Source organism: Hylobates moloch, unplaced genomic scaffold, assembly GCF_009828535.3.
Source record: "Hylobates moloch isolate HMO894 unplaced genomic scaffold, HMol_V3 SCAFFOLD_19, whole genome shotgun sequence".
Taxonomy (NCBI): domain Eukaryota; kingdom Metazoa; phylum Chordata; class Mammalia; order Primates; family Hylobatidae; genus Hylobates; species Hylobates moloch.
This window is the reverse complement of record NW_026652294.1, coordinates 78,403,472-78,419,955: the sequence shown is the minus strand read 5'-3', so window position 1 is coordinate 78,419,955 and position 16,484 is coordinate 78,403,472. Positions and strand designations below refer to the sequence as shown.

The window sequence follows — 16,484 nt, the reverse complement described above, 5'->3', positions numbered from 1 at the left end:
AAATTAAAATCATCTCCTCAGCTGTTTTCCTTGCATAAGTACCTTAAAATAATGTATCCAGATTTGCAATTTCCTTCTGAATCCTTGAATAAAAGACACCAGATAATCAGAAGATGTTACTGACATTAGTAGGCATTTGAAGTTCACTCTGATGGAATGAATCTATTTACAACAAATTGCTATAGAGAGTAAAAAGCGCCAACCTTTTCCTGTAGTTTTTGAATGACAGCATCTTTGTTCATGCAGTTGGCTTTGCTGCATTTCCACTTCAGTAAATAGTTCATCAATTTTTTGGCTCTGTCTTTGCAAAAAAAAAAAAAATCTACAGAGGGAGAATTTTAAAACACAAATGAAGAAAAAGAAATTACTTTGAAATTGCCAAAATCGTTTGGCTGAAAGAGCTTATTTAGAAAAACAGAGCTTTTTATGTATAAACCTGTTTCAGTGGTGTCGTATCAGAATTGCATGTTGCTAGTAGTTTGCTATCAAACAACACTTGTGTTTCAAGCTATTAAAAAATGAACAAAATAGGCCAGGTGTGGTGGCTTACACCTGTAATCCCAACAGTTTGGGAGGCCAAGGTGGGCGGCTCGCTTGAGGTCAGGAGTTCGAGACCAGCCTGGCCAACATGGTGAAACCCCGTCTCTACTAAAAATACAAAAATTAGCCGGGCCTGGTGGCATACTCCTGTAGTCCCAGCTACTTGGGAGGCTGAGGCAGGAGAATTGCTTGAACCTGGGCAGTGGAGTTTGCAGTTAGCTGAGATCATGCCACTGCACTCCAGCCTGGGCAACAGAGCAAGACTCCATCTCAAAATTAAAAAAAAAAAAAAAAGAATAAAATACAAACACCGATTTTTCTGGTATTTTGTTCCCTCCCCTGAATATCCATACCCAAGGCATTTTGAAGATTTCCCTAAGCTGGAAGCACCAGACCACATGTTATTTAAAACATATTAAGATGTACCTACTGTATTATGTATACTTTCTATATAATTTTGTAACAGTCTGCAAAGTACCAGGAAGAAACTTTTGCCTTCAGGTTAAACTCAGAAGAGTTGCCATTGGCTAACGAAAAATTTTGCATTTAGTAAGCATTTAATTAAAAATTTATTAATTTCGGTTTTGAGGTTTTACTTTTCATATTTTTAGAGCCAATAACTTATGGAATCTCAGACATTTTTGTGGAATCTTAACTTGTTCATAGATCCTAGGTGCTGTGTTTGTCATCCTGAGAGCTTAAATGGCCCTGCCAAAACCTCAACCTCAGGTCAGAGTAGGAAATCGTCAAGGACTTGGTAAATGGTAAGCAAATGGATTTCAGTCACTAAGTGGAGCTGGAGGAATGGAGTGCTCCCTCGAAAAGAGCATTTCAGCTGTCACAGTGGCTTGCGCTTGTAATCCTAACGCTTTGGGAGGCCCAGGCATGGGGACCACTTGAGCCCAGGAGTTTGAGACCAGCCTGGGTAACTCAGGAAGATTTCACCTCTACAAAAAGTAAAAGTAAAAAATTAGCCAGGCATTGTGGTGGCTTGCATCTGTAGTCCCAGAAACTTAGGAGGCTGAAGCAGAGGATCGCTTGAGCCCAGAGAGTTGAGGCTGTAGTCAGCTGTGATCACGCCACTGCACTCCAGCCCAAGCGAAAGAGCATAGACTCCATCTCCATAAAAAGAGGCTGTGACAGAGGAAGGCAGGGGGATGTTAATCGGAGGGACATAGAGACTGGGAGAGACTGAAAGAGAGGCAGAGAGAAATCCACAAATTAAAGACACAGACTGAGAGAAATGGAATAATGAAGACAGGATCCCAGAGAGATTGATTGACTTCCCAGGTAACATATAATATCTTACAATCCTGCAGAATGTATAAAGTTGCATTTTAAAAGGCACTCGGTTGGTTCACACAATCCTGGTAAGAAGATTGTTTTAATTAGTATCATATTTTGCAGTTTCCAAAGCAGTTCTTAGGCCTCATTGCGTTTAAGACCTGGCGCCATCCCTTTTATTACAGATGAGGAAATTGACTTGTTCACCTTACATTTGTAGAGCATTTTGCAATTTTTTGAAGGACATTTCCACCCATTATCTAATCACAAGTCTCCATAAGTCACATCTCCCCTGGTATAAAAGCAGCTCAAATTACAGGTGCTGCTGAGATTCAAAATGCAGCCCACAAAATCAGCAAATATTTTTTCTTTGTTTCCTCCTTTTTTAAAAAAGGCATAGATTTCATATTACTACTTTGTTTCAGGCTGTATATTGAAGTAACGAAAATCAAACAAAAATTGACACCAATTTTATTTTGAAATCTACTTTTCTCACTTTCCCACGTCATTTTCTAGCTGCTAGCCTTAACACATATTAAATTTTTGCATATTTACAGCCCTGTCAAAGATAAAAGTTTATTTTCTGCATTTTCACTCAACATTATACACTGAGTATTGGCCATTTAACTCATCTCAGTCCCACTTTCAAAGAGATACCCAGGAAAAGAAGCAGCAAGGGTTGTTCGACCTTGAACAACTACAGCTAATACTTTGGCTCTCTTTGAGGTTTTTAAGGCCCATAAGTAAAGTATTTTCAGATTGCAGAAGGCTTGGGATTCTGGCTGTATCACATGACTGATCGGTCCTCCATGTTCTCCTTGGCAGATGTGGGTATCAGTGGCACAATGTTTTTCACTCAAAACATGGTTTAGCTTATCATTACCAGGAATGGCCGATGTATACGCGTTCATATTGTGAAGGTTTATTTGCACCTCCACTCTTCTTAACCAGGCTATTTTCACAGGAGAAATAACCCCAGCTTCATGAATCCTATTCCCATGACCTATTTGCCCATCTCTTAAAATAATGGCCAACTCACATGATCAATAATGATTGACTCACCGTGACATCATCCATCACCTTTGTCACTGGAAGCCCACTTGCCTTAAAGAGTGCAGCATCTTCCAACTTTGCTCCAGCAACTTCAGCTCCTCATTAAATCTCTCCCTGTAGGTCATCCCTGCAACCAGTTGACGCTGGAGCTCAGCAGCCAGCTGATGGGGGCCTTCACTCCTCTGGTCGAGCTGCTCCTCTCTCCTCTCAAAGCCCTCTTTCCTTCTCTCCTGCTGGCTGACCTAGAAGCTCAGCTAAAGAGGTGTCAAAGTGTCCAGTTGCTTAAACAGGTGGCCAGTGTGCTTTTTGCTGTAACTCACTTGCTCCTTGAGCTCAGCTCCAAGCTGTAGGCCATGGAAGAGCACGTTGATGTCATCCTGGGAATAATTAACAGGGTCAGGTTTTTCTGTTTGTTTCTTTGCACCAGATGAAGAGCAGGATAAACTTGAGAGAAGCCAAAGTGATGTTTTTGTATTGTGGCTTTGAATGATTTCAAGGTCCCTTGGTTAACCTATTCTCAGCAAAGGAAATAGAAGATGGTCCCAAGATGGTAAGAGCAGAGTGTTTGGTTGATAATTTGATCTAAAAATGACCAGATTCCACAAGTTAACCCCAGAGCTGCTCAGTAACAGCAGCTTAAAAATAAGTTGAGGACTCGTTGCTAAATGAGTGGAAAGAATTTGGAGTTTCCAAAATAGTTTGTAATCAAGAAAAGTCATATGAGGGGGTCCTGGAGGGAAAATTGCTGATGAATATCAAATATCCCGTTCTCGATGCAGTGGTATATGTGACTGAAGAAAACCACTGTTGTCCACGTTTGGGGAAAGATAAGATTATACTAAATGCCTGGCACATACGCTGGACCTTCAGTTACTTAGAAAACTTTCAAAATAACTTTGCCATAACAAGTGGCAAATTATTAAGGTCATGGGCTGTCTTCTCAAAAATACTTGGATAACATGATTCTCTGGCTAGTATGAGACCCTTAATTTATCACATATGAAGCATATAAGCCTGTTTATCAGTTCATTAATAATTATTTTTGTCTGGCTTGGGCTCTGGGTTACTGGCCATGCAGGCAGATCTTCCCTCCCAAAAGAAAACATAATTATTCTCTTGTATTCGTTTCCTTTAAAGCATGCAGATTTAACCAAACATATTACTTAGCACTCTTACTGATTTAGAAATATGATGACCCTTAGGAAATGCATCTCCTTAAAAGAAATTCTAGGCAAACTCATTTAACCTTTCTGGGAGTTAGTTTCCTGACCTTCAAAAATGGGATGTTGGAGCACATTATCTTGAAGTTTCCTTCCAGCTGTGTGGTTGGTGGGGCGTGCTGGCATTGTGGGGCATGACACTGAATATCTGTGGTGGTGATGTTTGGATACAGGGGTGAGCAACCCCTTTGGAAGCAACATGCAAAATTGCTGAGCAGTGGTGGGGGTGCATGGGAATGGGTGGCAGTGCCCCTGTATTGGAGTGTAAGAGACAAGTGTGGTGCGAGCGGTCTGGCAGGGCTACTACTGTTATGATTTACACAATCCCTTTCATCCAGCGACTTCAAAGCACCTTCACAAACTCTGGCTCATTATTCCTTCAAACACAGCATTCAAGAAAGGTTGATTGGCATCTTCAAATTAATTCAAAGATGATGAAGTTGAGCATTGCAGAATATAAAGGGATTCCTCCAAAAGTACCTGCACTGCAGAGGGGCAAGATATATAAAGTGTTCATCACAGGTTTCTAACTGAAACAAGGAAATAATGTGAACACTTATTTTTAGAGGAGACCAGTATAAATTATGGCCTATTCAGAATATGCAATACCATGCACCCATTAAAATCATGTTTCCTAAGAATAGTCACATTGGAGAAATGGTCATAACTGAATAACATTTAGTGGCATAAAAAAAGATAAAGCTTTGTACATATAGTATGATAAAAATGTTTAATGTGGCTGGGCATAGTGACTTATGCCTATAATTCCAGCACTTTGGGAGGCCAAGGCAGGAGTATTACTGAAGGCCAGGAGTTCAAGACCAGCCTGGGCACCATAGTGAGACCCTGTCTCTACAAAAAATTTAAAAATTAGCCAGGTGTCATGATGCATGCCTACTATTCCAGCTACTAGGGAGGCTGAGGCTGGAGGATCACTGAAGCCCAGGAGGTCAAGGCTGCAGTAGGCCGTGATCATACCACTGCGCTCCAGCCTGGACAACAGAGTGAGAACCTGTCTCAAAAATTGAAAAAAGAAAGTTTGATGTATAGTGGGGAAAAGGCTAAATGGAAATATGTTAAAGTCTTGATGGTGATCTTCCTCGGTGCAGTGGTATAGTAGGTGGTTGCTATTCTTTTCTTTATACTTTTATGTACTTTTATGTTATGCAAGGTTGAAAAAATGGGCACACATTACTTTCATAATCATCTGTGTATATGATAATCATTTGATTATGAAAGAGGGAGTGTGTGTGTGAAAGTGGAATGGATCAATCAAATAGAATGGTAGGGAAGACCTCAGAAGATATGACATATGAGCTCAACCCCAAAGATGAGAAGAACCAGCCATTTAGTGAATGGGGAAGCCCTCTGGGGAACAGAAGGGACGAAGGAAGGAATAAGTTTGGAATGTCCTGGGTTTGAAAAAAGGCCAGCATGGGAGAATGATGAACGTTAAGGTCAGAGCCGTTGCCAAGGGCAAGGTCATGTAGGACCTATGAGAAAAAGCTTGGGAAACCCTTGTGGGGGCCTGACATCATTTATTTTACATTTTTGAAAGATCCTTCTGACCAATATATGAGGAACATTGTCAGAGGCAAGTGTAGAAGTCAAGATCTATTGAGAAGGGGTTGCAGGGGTCCAGGTGAGAATGAGGGTGGTTCCGAGTGGAGAAACAGGGACAAGGTAGGTTGGAGTGTGGGTCTGGCTTGTTAGCCGTGTGGAGGAAATAATTATCATCATAACTATCATTTATGTTTTTAGGGGGCCATATAACTTCAGTATGTTTTCAGTGTTCACATCTGTAGGTTTACTGAGTTTGTACTTCATAAGGTACAGAAGTAAATCACTTGTCATAAATCATGCCTTTAGAAGCATATATCGTGCTTCTATTATAGTAATGATGATAATAATAGAAGTCTACTGCTAGTCATAAAACTTATCTGTTGAGAGAAGGCTTTTTTTTTTTTTTTAGAGGAGTCTTCTAGATTTCAGTTGTTGCTCATTAATGCTCACCACAGCCCTTTGAGGTCGGTGCAGTTATGCTTTGGAAAAGCTAAGTAACTTGCCAGAGGCCATGCAGCTAAAAGAAGCAAAAGCTGGATTCAAATCTCAGCTCTCTGCCTCCAGAGAGAACACCCTCCACCCCTCTCTCACAATACCGCTCAACAGACATTAGCTCTGCTTATTTGATTGGAGGCAGTGGAGATGAACAGAAGTGAACAGTGAGCAGAGAGGGGTTTGTACCCCACACGCATCCCTGCACCCCAACTGTAAACTGTCTTCCGTCATCATTTACTATATCCATGTCCACTCCTGACAGCGTCAGTGGCTCAATCATATCTACCTGCATCAGGGTTTTAGGCTGCCTCAGTTTAGACAGAGCAACATTTGGGCGGTGCTGCTAAGATGGCCAATGGTTGAGTAGAAACAGCACTGTACTGGATCTCTGCCTGCTCTGTGGCTCATTCATCATGTGTCTCATCTTTAAAAGTTGGAGCTCAGTCTAGGTGCCTCCTGGCCTGAGCACCCCAGAATTCTATGCTAATCCCTTCATTGTGACATGGCCTGTCGTCTACTTTTCTGGGAAGACCACCTACACCTCACTGATATTTGAAGCTCATTGAGTATTGTGATATATCAGCCCAGAAAGTCACAGGGTACAGCAACTCATACTCGCTCCCAGCACCAGGCCAGCCCCATTCTGCCTCCAGGGAGTCACCCAAAATAGAGAGATGAGGGTAAAATGAGACCTAGGAATACTATTTATTTGCCTTCATGGCCTTTGAACTTGCACATCCAATGTAACGGCTCCTGTGTGTTCTTGATTGTTCCAATTATCATTTTTCCTCTCGAATACCTGAAAGCATTCATTATTTTACAAGAGATTTGAGTAGAGAATCCCTGTGCCCTAACTTTTCTTTCCTTGATGTAGGATGTTCTTCTGTGACTAGGTAAGTTTATCTCAATGTTTCCCCAAATAATTTCTCAGAATGTCAAATTCATAAAAGCTACCATGAAAGGATAAATAAGTGAAAGGAGTTCTGAGGTGAAAACATTTGGGGAAAGAAGAGTCTTTCTCCTTCTAAGGCATTCTCAGTGCACAGTAACCTGTTTATCTCACTTTGCCCTGGTCTGTCCCAACCACATTTGCTGAACCCCCCTACCTTCCCCCTACACTTGTTAACACTTTGCAGAACACTAGGGCTCTGTGGGACAGGCTGGGAAATGCAGGTTGACATGCCACTGTTAATACCTAGAAAATTAAGGCAAACTTGTCCCTGAGAGATGTCAGGATAGCACAGTATGAAAAGGCCATGCTTATCAGGGCTCTTATCTAGAGAATACAGTGGTTATGAGCATGGCTCTGGAACTAGACAGTCTGGGTTCAATTCCCAGCTCTGCCATTTAGTTATATGATATGGGGTATATTACCTAACATCTCTGTATCTCATTTGTTCCTCACTTGTAACATGGGGATGATGACAATGTTAATAGTGCCTACCTATAGGATAGCTATGAGAATTAAACAAATTAATAAGTATGAAGTATTTGGAACATTGGCCTGAATCAGGATAAGTCCTGTTTAAATGTTAGTATCATTATTACTGTTTCTTCAAGCCAGGAATATACTTCACCAATTATGTATATACTCATTCCTTCATTCAACAAATAGTTAATACTCCTGTGTCCCAGGCACTATTCTAGCTGCTGGAGATACATCAGTGAATCAAAAATATCAGAGAAAAATCCCTGTCCTTGTGGAACTTACATTGTAGTGGAATCTACTACTAGTAATGCAAATAGAAAGAAAAATATATGCAAGTTACCCAGGCACTGAGTAGCCTAGTACCTGTCCTATAGTTGTCAAATGGATGGATATATTATTTATATTGTTGTTGTTGTTATACAGTAATTGAGCTTGGAGGTTTGAGCTGCTGTCTTAGATAAGAACAGAAAGCTAAGCCAATACAAGTGTCGTGCCAGTAAGAAAAGGAAACTAGTACATAAAGATTAGGAAGAAAAAAGAGAAGAATGACATTAGGCCATCATCTACGGCCATGAGTTTTATTTAAAATGAGCTGGACCGTTTTTGCCTTCTTTATCTGTGTATCAGAGATACAATTACCTCTAGGCAGATTTCCACATTCCAAGACATGAAGACTTTCTAAGCTGCAGCAGACACGTCTTTACTTGTAGCAAAACAGAGAGCGATGGGGGTTATTTTCAGATGACTGCAGCTGAAGAGGAAGAGTCAAGTAATTCACTCCCTTCAATAATAATTCACTTCTGAGAGGAAAAACTTCTTTGGAAAAAGCACCCCATGAATGGAATTCTCAGCATTCGCTGAAGAACTTAGTTAAAATAAACTCTAGACCTTTTTCATTGATTGTTTATCTCTTCTTTTCCAGAAACCTTCTCTATGTCTACCCACAGAGGCTGAACTTTGTTAACAAGCTAGCATCGGCCCGGAACATTACAATAAAGATCCAGTTTATGTGTGGAGAAGATGCTAGCAACGCGATGCCGGTAAGGAGGGAAACGAACATTTGCCTCGAATCAGGGTGGGCTGCACACACCTGTGAATTCACACGAGTCCAGGACTCATCAGCGTACGAGTCCATCTATTCCAGGCCAATACTGCTCAGCATGTGCACGGGCTTCTGTGCCCAGGATATCAATGGGGAAACAGAGTCAGTCTTACTTGACAATCTCTTTCTCAACTTATTCTGTAGTGAGCTTGGAACATACAGATCATTTTAGAGGATTCAAAAAATCATAAAGTCTTTCCATAGTGCCCATAGGACCACCCCACTCTAAAGGCATACAAAGTAAAGAGATGGCTCAACATGTCCACCATGTTTGCTGAGTGTCTTCCATGCACAAACTGTACACACTGTGTTATACACACACTGTGTTACACACTTAATCAAGCTTCGGACCACAGTGCTAATAAATACAAAGTACTGCCTAGTAATTATGAACACACACCACCTCCACACCTTCTAGGAGTGGATCTTTGTTCTGAGGCAAAATATAAATCAAATTTTATATATATATATACATATAAATAAAATGCAGTGTGCTCCAAGGAACTCAAAATGCCAGAATTTATACTTTTTAAACCATCTCCTACTAAATGAGATGGTGGTTAGCTAGTACTATTTCCCGTAAGTCATAGAATTCAGTTAATATAACTTTCTGTCTTTCTTTTTTTCTTTTTTTGAGACGGAGTTTGACTCTTTTTGCCCAGGCTGGAGTGCAATGGCCACAACCTCCACCTCCCAAGTTCAGGTGATTCTCCTGCCTCAGCCTTCCAAGTAGGTGGGATTACAGGCGCCCGCCACCACGCCCAGCTAATTTTGTATTTTTAGTAGAGATGGGGTTTCACCATGTTGGCCAGGCTGGTCTCGAACTCCTGACCTCAGCTGATCCACCCACCTCGGCCTCCTAAAGTGCTGGGATTACAGTCATGAGCCACTGCACTCGGTTAATACACCTTTCTAAAAAGAAAAAGAAAAAAAAGAAAAAGAAACCTTTCTCTTAATGTCCCACCCAAAGAAAAAAAGAAAAAACCTTTCTCCTCATGCCCCATCTGTCTTCCCAGTGCAAGGTGTCTTAAGACAGAGGTGGGGTCCTCTTAGTGCTCTCTGCTCAGGCCCCTGGCAGGCCACTGCCAGGAGTACCAGGTATGCTTGTGCAGATCCTGTGGCAGCCAAGATGCCCAGCCAAGGGTGACAGTGGGCTAAAGTCCAGTCTGTTCTCCATTCACTGAGCCATGGGTTCTGGTGCTGGGATTACTGCATCTAGAGGAAAGAGCTTTTTTTCTCTGCACAAAGGTGAGTGCACTTGTTCGTAATGCAACCTAAATGCTGCTTCAGGCCCAAGGAGCTATCTTTTTCTACACAGCACAAATGTAGATAAGGCAATGGAGATTCAAATCACCTAAGTGACTAGGTCTGTATGTTTGGAGAGAGAGGAACCTGGAACTGGGGATTTCTCACTCAAGGCAAAAGTATGTAACTTTGGCCTGTTGGATAGACCTCTAGGCAGTGAGGCAGAGTGGAGAGAGTACTGGTTTTCTAATCTCACAAACATGTGGCCCTTGGTCACTAATATAGCCCCTTGGAACCTCATTTCACCCTTCATAGCCAGTTCCTCTGCACTGGTGTGCTTGGGCCAGTTGTAGTCCCAGCACTTTTTTTTCTTTTTGAGACGGGATCTCACTCTTGCCCAGGCTGGAGTGCAATGGTGCGATCTCGGCTCACGGCAGCCTCTGCTTCCTAGGCCCAAGCGATCCTCCTGACTCCGCCCCCGAGTAGCAGGGACTATATGCATGTGCCACCGTGCCTGGCTCGTTTTTGTATTTTTTTGTAGAGATGAGGTTTCGCCATGTTGCCCAGGCTGGTCTCCAACTCCTGGGCTCAAGCCATTCTCCCACGCCGATCTCCCAGAGTGCTGAGAACAGGTGTGAGCCACTTCTCCTGGCCAACCCAGCACTCTTAATTATACAAAATGCAGCTCTATGAGACCAGAACGTCCTGTTGGCCTGATGATAGTCAATCTGATGTACCCAAATGCTACTGATAATTTGATCCTTTCTCTCCTGGTGAACAGGTCATCTTTGGAAAGTCCAACGGGCCTGAATTTCTGCAGGAAGTGTACACAGCCGTTACATACCATAATAAGTAAGTCTATTTCAGCATTCTAAATATACGCCAAGGTGGTTTCATCATCCCCTGGATTTTCCAAGTCCCCTGGGTGGTTCCTCCTAACTATTTTTATAATTCAGGGACTGAGGGGCAAAGGAAATCCATGCCAGTTCCGTGACTCTGTGTTGAAGATGTATAACTTTGCCATTAACCAAGACTGAGAGAAGAACGTGTCTTCAAGAACCAATATAGTTTTGACTTTTCCAGAAGCTTCTATTCTAGTATGATGCAAAGAGGGTGTATTACATTAATTAAGGAAACACATTTCCTAACTTGCTTTGAGACACTAGAGAGGGCCAGAAGCACAATCCGGCTCCCCTTGCCCTGTGCGTCTGTATCCGCTCCACTGGACACCTGCCCCACTGCCTGCCTAGGCTGACCAAAGGAGAAATGGAACACTCATTATTCCAACGGCAAATGGAGTCATGGAATAATGCCTACCCTGTTATTCATGTCCCACAGGGAAGGGAGAGGCATCTGCACAGTGTCAGACAGAATTGGGTTTGATCCAGGCCTGATAACCTGGGCCTAATTAAGTCCTTCATTTAAGCACATTCTGGGATTGGGATGAGGATTACGTGAGGTAATGTACGTTACATACCTACATTACATTACAATGTACATAATGTACTTCGTAATTAATGAAGCGCCTAGGGCTTCATAATGCAGTTAAATCCGGTTCCTTTTTCCTCCTGCCTCGTTCATTTGCTTCTACTCTTTGATGAGTGCAACTAGGTGCTCGGCTCGGTTCCTTGGGTAGAGATGGAAAAAGGAGGTCACAGCAGGAGTCCAAACCTCATCCTTTCTTCAAATTAAGTTGTTGGAGTTTTCCATTGTGTCGGGGAGTTTGTTTTTTTGTTTGTTTGTTTTTCCCTGACAAAGCCTTTAGTTCTTGAACAGTTTTATGTAAGGGAAGTGTATCTAATAACATCAGCTTGGTCTCAGGGACTTCCAGCTTCAGAGCAGAGTAATGTAAAATGAAAAGCAAAACACCAGGCAAATTCTGAGGAGCAAAGGGGCTGTGGCGTTTTACAATCAGAGAAGTCATCATTCTTGCTAAAAGTTATTTGTGTATAATGTGCTTTTGAAACAGGTCTCCTGACTTTTATGAAGAAGTGAAAATTAAGCTCCCCGCTAAGCTCACGGTAAATCACCACCTCCTGTTCACCTTCTACCACATCAGCTGTCAGCAGAAGCAAGGAGCCTCCGTGGAATCTCTCCTGGGATATTCAGTGAGTCGTTTCCAGCCTGCTGACTCACACTGCAGTTGTTGGTGCATCTGAGGTCCCCGCAGAGATAAACAACCAAATTCTACTCACTTGATTTTTTCCAGTCAGAAGTAGCAAAACATGCTAAGCCACATTATAGCAAGAGGCAGAAATGATTTGCCTTAGCAAATGTCAAATTTCAGGAATGGAAAGCTAGTGGGTGATAGATATTGGAAGAATACTCATTTGTTTTTTAAAAAGCGTTGCAATGTTCACTCTTTCCAAATTTAATATCCATGCTTCACGTATAGAACTAGCTTTGTCCCCCAAGAAGAAACAATTTTTTCCTTAAAAAATATAAAAGGTAAAATAAACACTGATGTTTTTCAGACACATACGAACATTGCCTACAGAGAAAAATGCTACTGCTTTAGCTCCAAAAGCAATAAATCATCAATATTACCATTTCAGGAGCTCTCAGACATTTAAAATGCAAAGAACTGGACAGAAATTACTGCCAAAAAGAGTACTGGTCAATATCTAATCACTGTTTAGTTGCATTTGATTATTGCGAGCTAGATAAATTGCCAGAATTATATGCTGTAATAAATACCACTTTATTATTTACATCATCTGTTTCAGTGGCTGCCAATTCTCTTAAATGAACGTCTTCAAACTGGATCCTACTGTCTCCCAGTTGCCTTGGAAAAATTGCCACCCAACTACTCCATGCATTCTGCTGAGGTAATTGGCAAGCTGGCCATCAGCTGTTTCTTGTCCAGCTGTAGTCTTGGACCACCTTCCCAGACCCACTTTTCATTCCCATGTGGCCATGGGTGCTCACTGTGTTCTCAGAGAGCAGCACATTGTTCTGATAGGATGGGAGGAATAACTGACTGTGAAACCTCATTCTTTTAAATGCTACCAAATCAGAATGTTTAGTAGCTGCAACCTACACCCAAGGCAGCATAACCTTGCGTTATCTACCACAGAGGGATTCCCAGAATAATGTATTATAGAAGAGGAGGCAAACTAAGGCCAATCGTAATGAACAACTGCTCCCTTCAAGGATCCTTATAAAAGATTCCCAGACCAGATTCCATCCGTTTCTTTCTTGGGTCAGTTGTCACAGCCCTCTGGTAGATACCAAGGTATTTATTCCCCTACCAGTCCCGATGCTAATAGCCTTTCCTACTTCCTGTTTCTGGCACTTCCTCTTGTCCATCCACTCTGCTGCATTGCACCCATTTAAAGGGAAGCCCAGGCAGATCACCTGAGGTCAGGATTTCAAGACCAGCCTGGCCAATGTGGCGAAACCCCATCTCCACTAAAAATACAAAAATTAGCTGGGCCTGGTGTTGGGTGCCTGTAATCCCAGCACTTTGGGAGGCCGAGGCAGGCAGATCACTTGAGGTGAGGAGTTCAAGACCAGCCTGGCCAACATGGTGAAACTCCATCTCTACTAAAAATACAAAAAAGTTAGCCGGGCATGCTGGCAGGTGCCTGTAATCCCAGCTACTTGGGAGGCTGAGGCAAGAGAATCGCTTTAACCTGGGAAGTGGAGATTGCAGTGAGCCGAGATCACACCACTGCACTGCAGCCTGGGTGACAGAGTGAGACTCCAGCTCAAAATAAATAAATAAAAAATAAATAAAGGGAGCCCAGGGGACTGTCCACCCTGACTGCACCAGCTGTCACACTGCTGTCCCACTTCTCAGTTCCTTGCATAGGTTTACATCAATAAGCATTGTTTTGAAGTAAATCTCGGATATCATATTTCATTTTAGTCTGCATCTTAAAAGATAAGGGATTTGTTTTTAACTGTCACAATACCATTGTTATACTTTAAAATTTTAACTGTAATTTCTTAGTATCATCAAATATTCAGTCACTGATCAAATTTTTAATTATCCCACTAATGATATATTTTTGATGCTTGCTTTTCCAAATTGGTATTCAAATAAGGTCCACACACTGCTGTTGATTGATATGTCTCTGGAGATGCTTTTAATCTACAGATCCTCCATCTCTTTTGTTTTCCTTGCAATTTTAAGTTGAAGAATTTTGCCGAAATTTGAATTTAGTTTCAACCGTTCCAGTCAACTTTCTTCTCTGTTCTTTCTCCATCTACCACCTCACTTCCGGCTGTTTTCCTCTATATTTTCTTTTTTCCGTAAAGAGAGAACCGACTTTTGCCCTGGACCACAGGCGTGTGTCTGGTAAAGCAAAACTTCTCTCATCAAAGCCATCTAAGGGGCAGTCTGAGTATGTCCACAGACATTTCCCTGATTGGTCTTTATGATTTGGACATCAACACCTTTCAGTAGCCCTCAAAACGACCTTCTCATCATCAAGTTGCACACTCTAGTTTCTTAGAACCCCCTATTCTCTTCTTAAGCTATAGGAAAGACCTGAGTGTTGGAGAGAGACAAATCCGTGTCCAAAGTCTAGATTCTGCCACTCCCTAGCTGTGTGAATGTTGGTGAGTTGCTTACCCTCTCTGAGTCTTTTTTTTTTTTTTTTTATTTTTTTTTTTTTAGGAGGCGGCTTCCCCTTCTTTCCCCCCGGGGGGGGGGAGTGGCGCGAACCCGGCTCGCGGCAAGCTCCGCCTCCCGGGTTCACGCCATTCTCCTGCCTCAGCCTCTCTGAGTAGCTGGGACTACAGGCGCCCGCCACCACGCCCGGCTATTTTTTGTATTTTTAGTAGAGACGGGGTTTCACTGTGGTCTCGATCTCCTGACCTCGTGATCCGCCCGCCTTGGCCTCCCAAAGTGCTGGGATTACAAGGGTGAGCCACCACGCCCGGCCACCCTCTCTGAGTCTCGAAGATGAAACTGAGCCCATATCTGCATATCTGCCTCTAAGGCTGCTGTAAGCGTTAATGAGATAATGCTTGCCAAACAGCAAACTCAGTTCCTAAGTAAACATTAATTCCTTTTTCTTACTTGCGCTTTGCTGTGTTTATAGATATACCCTTAGCCTCTGTTAGTGTCCTTTAAACCTGCACTGTCTAATAAGATAGCCACTACCTACATGTGGCTGAGGAAAACATGGCTGGTTCAAACTGAGATATGTGCTATAAGGAAAATATGCACCAGATTTCAAAAACTTCATGGGGAAAAATGTGAAATATGATATTAATAATTTTTTACATTGATTACATACTGAAACAGTCTTTAGGCTATATTGAGTTAAATGAAATATTACTTCCACATGTTCCTTTTTTTTTTTTTTTTTTAGAGACAAGGTCTTGATCTGTCACTCGGGCTGGAGTGCAGTGCACTGCCGTGATCACAGCTCACTGTAATCTTGAACTCATAGGCTCAAGCAATCCTCTCACTGCGGCCTCCTTGGTAGCTGGGACTATAGGCATGCACCACCATGCCCAGCTAATTTTTTTTTTTTTTTTTCAGTAGAAACAGGGTCTTGCTATGCTGCTCAGGCTGGTCTCAAACTGATCCTCCCACCTTGGACTCCCAAAGTCCTGGGATTATAGGTGTGAGCCACCATGCCCGGCCCCTTTTTACTTGTTTAATGTGGCCAGTAGATGATTTTAAATTACATCTATAGCTCACGTTATATTTCCACTGGACAGTGCTATTTTAGATCACAGATGGCAAACTAAGTGCCCACAGGATCCAGATGAGCAACATAAATGAATGCCTCGTTCTGGTGGCATCTGTTCACTCTGGAGATTGTCTCTTCCCCATCTGAAGGTCACAGCTGTTCCCTTCACTCTACAGATTGGTGACATGCTAGGATATAAGGCCAATTTTTTCATTTCTTCCAGTACTCAAATGAAGTTAGAAAAGCAGTCTTTTATAGGAAATTTTCAGGCTTTCAAATATTGGTAACTAATTTTTTAAAGTTCCTAATACTTCAAACAGAACGTGTGTGTAGGCTACAGCCCACTTTGCGCCCCAGCTTGTGACTGCTTCAGATGGCTTTAAAGGTCTCCATCCCATGTACACATCTACCTTCCATTACAGTGAAAGACATACAAACCTAGGCGAGGCCCTCCTCACTCAACACTGCAGGACATCTCTAAAGGAATGCAATTGCAGTGGGAATTTAAGGCAAGAAACTGTCTCTAAGGCCTACAAAGGTATTGATATATAAACAGTATAAAAGAGTCACTTTGAGTAACTAAAGCAGGAGCCGAGCTGGCCTAGAAACGTGTTGCAAACACTTGGAAAAACTGTGGTAAAAGGGAAAGTAATATCGGGTACTCCAAAACACCAAAATGTCATGTCTTGTAAAGATATTCTATACTTTGTCCTGACAATTCTGATTAATGGGGAAATTGCTGGGATCTTAATTTATTTTAATTCCTACAATCCAGAATCATCAATGCTGGTTTGGAACTCAGAGACAGATCACACAGTTCAACCCTCTTCTCACAGCATGACAGCAGAACACTAAGGCCCAGAAGGTTTAATTGACTCGTCTAAGTAAAAATAACTAGTTTG

At 42.1% G+C, this 16,484-nt stretch overlaps 1 protein-coding gene across 1 annotated transcript in view; it reads left to right on the top strand.

Moving 5' to 3' along the window:
* Nucleotides 1-16,484, top strand: part of DOCK8 (dedicator of cytokinesis 8) — a 237,257-nt gene that overhangs the window by 132,408 nt on the left and 88,365 nt on the right. Inside the window, exons 15-18 of the mRNA XM_058431159.1 lie at nt 8,507-8,624; nt 10,713-10,783; nt 11,901-12,039; nt 12,658-12,759. Of these exons, the coding sequence (XP_058287142.1) occupies nt 8,507-8,624; nt 10,713-10,783; nt 11,901-12,039; nt 12,658-12,759 (430 nt within the window). The remainder of the gene's footprint in view (nt 1-8,506; nt 8,625-10,712; nt 10,784-11,900; nt 12,040-12,657; nt 12,760-16,484) is intronic.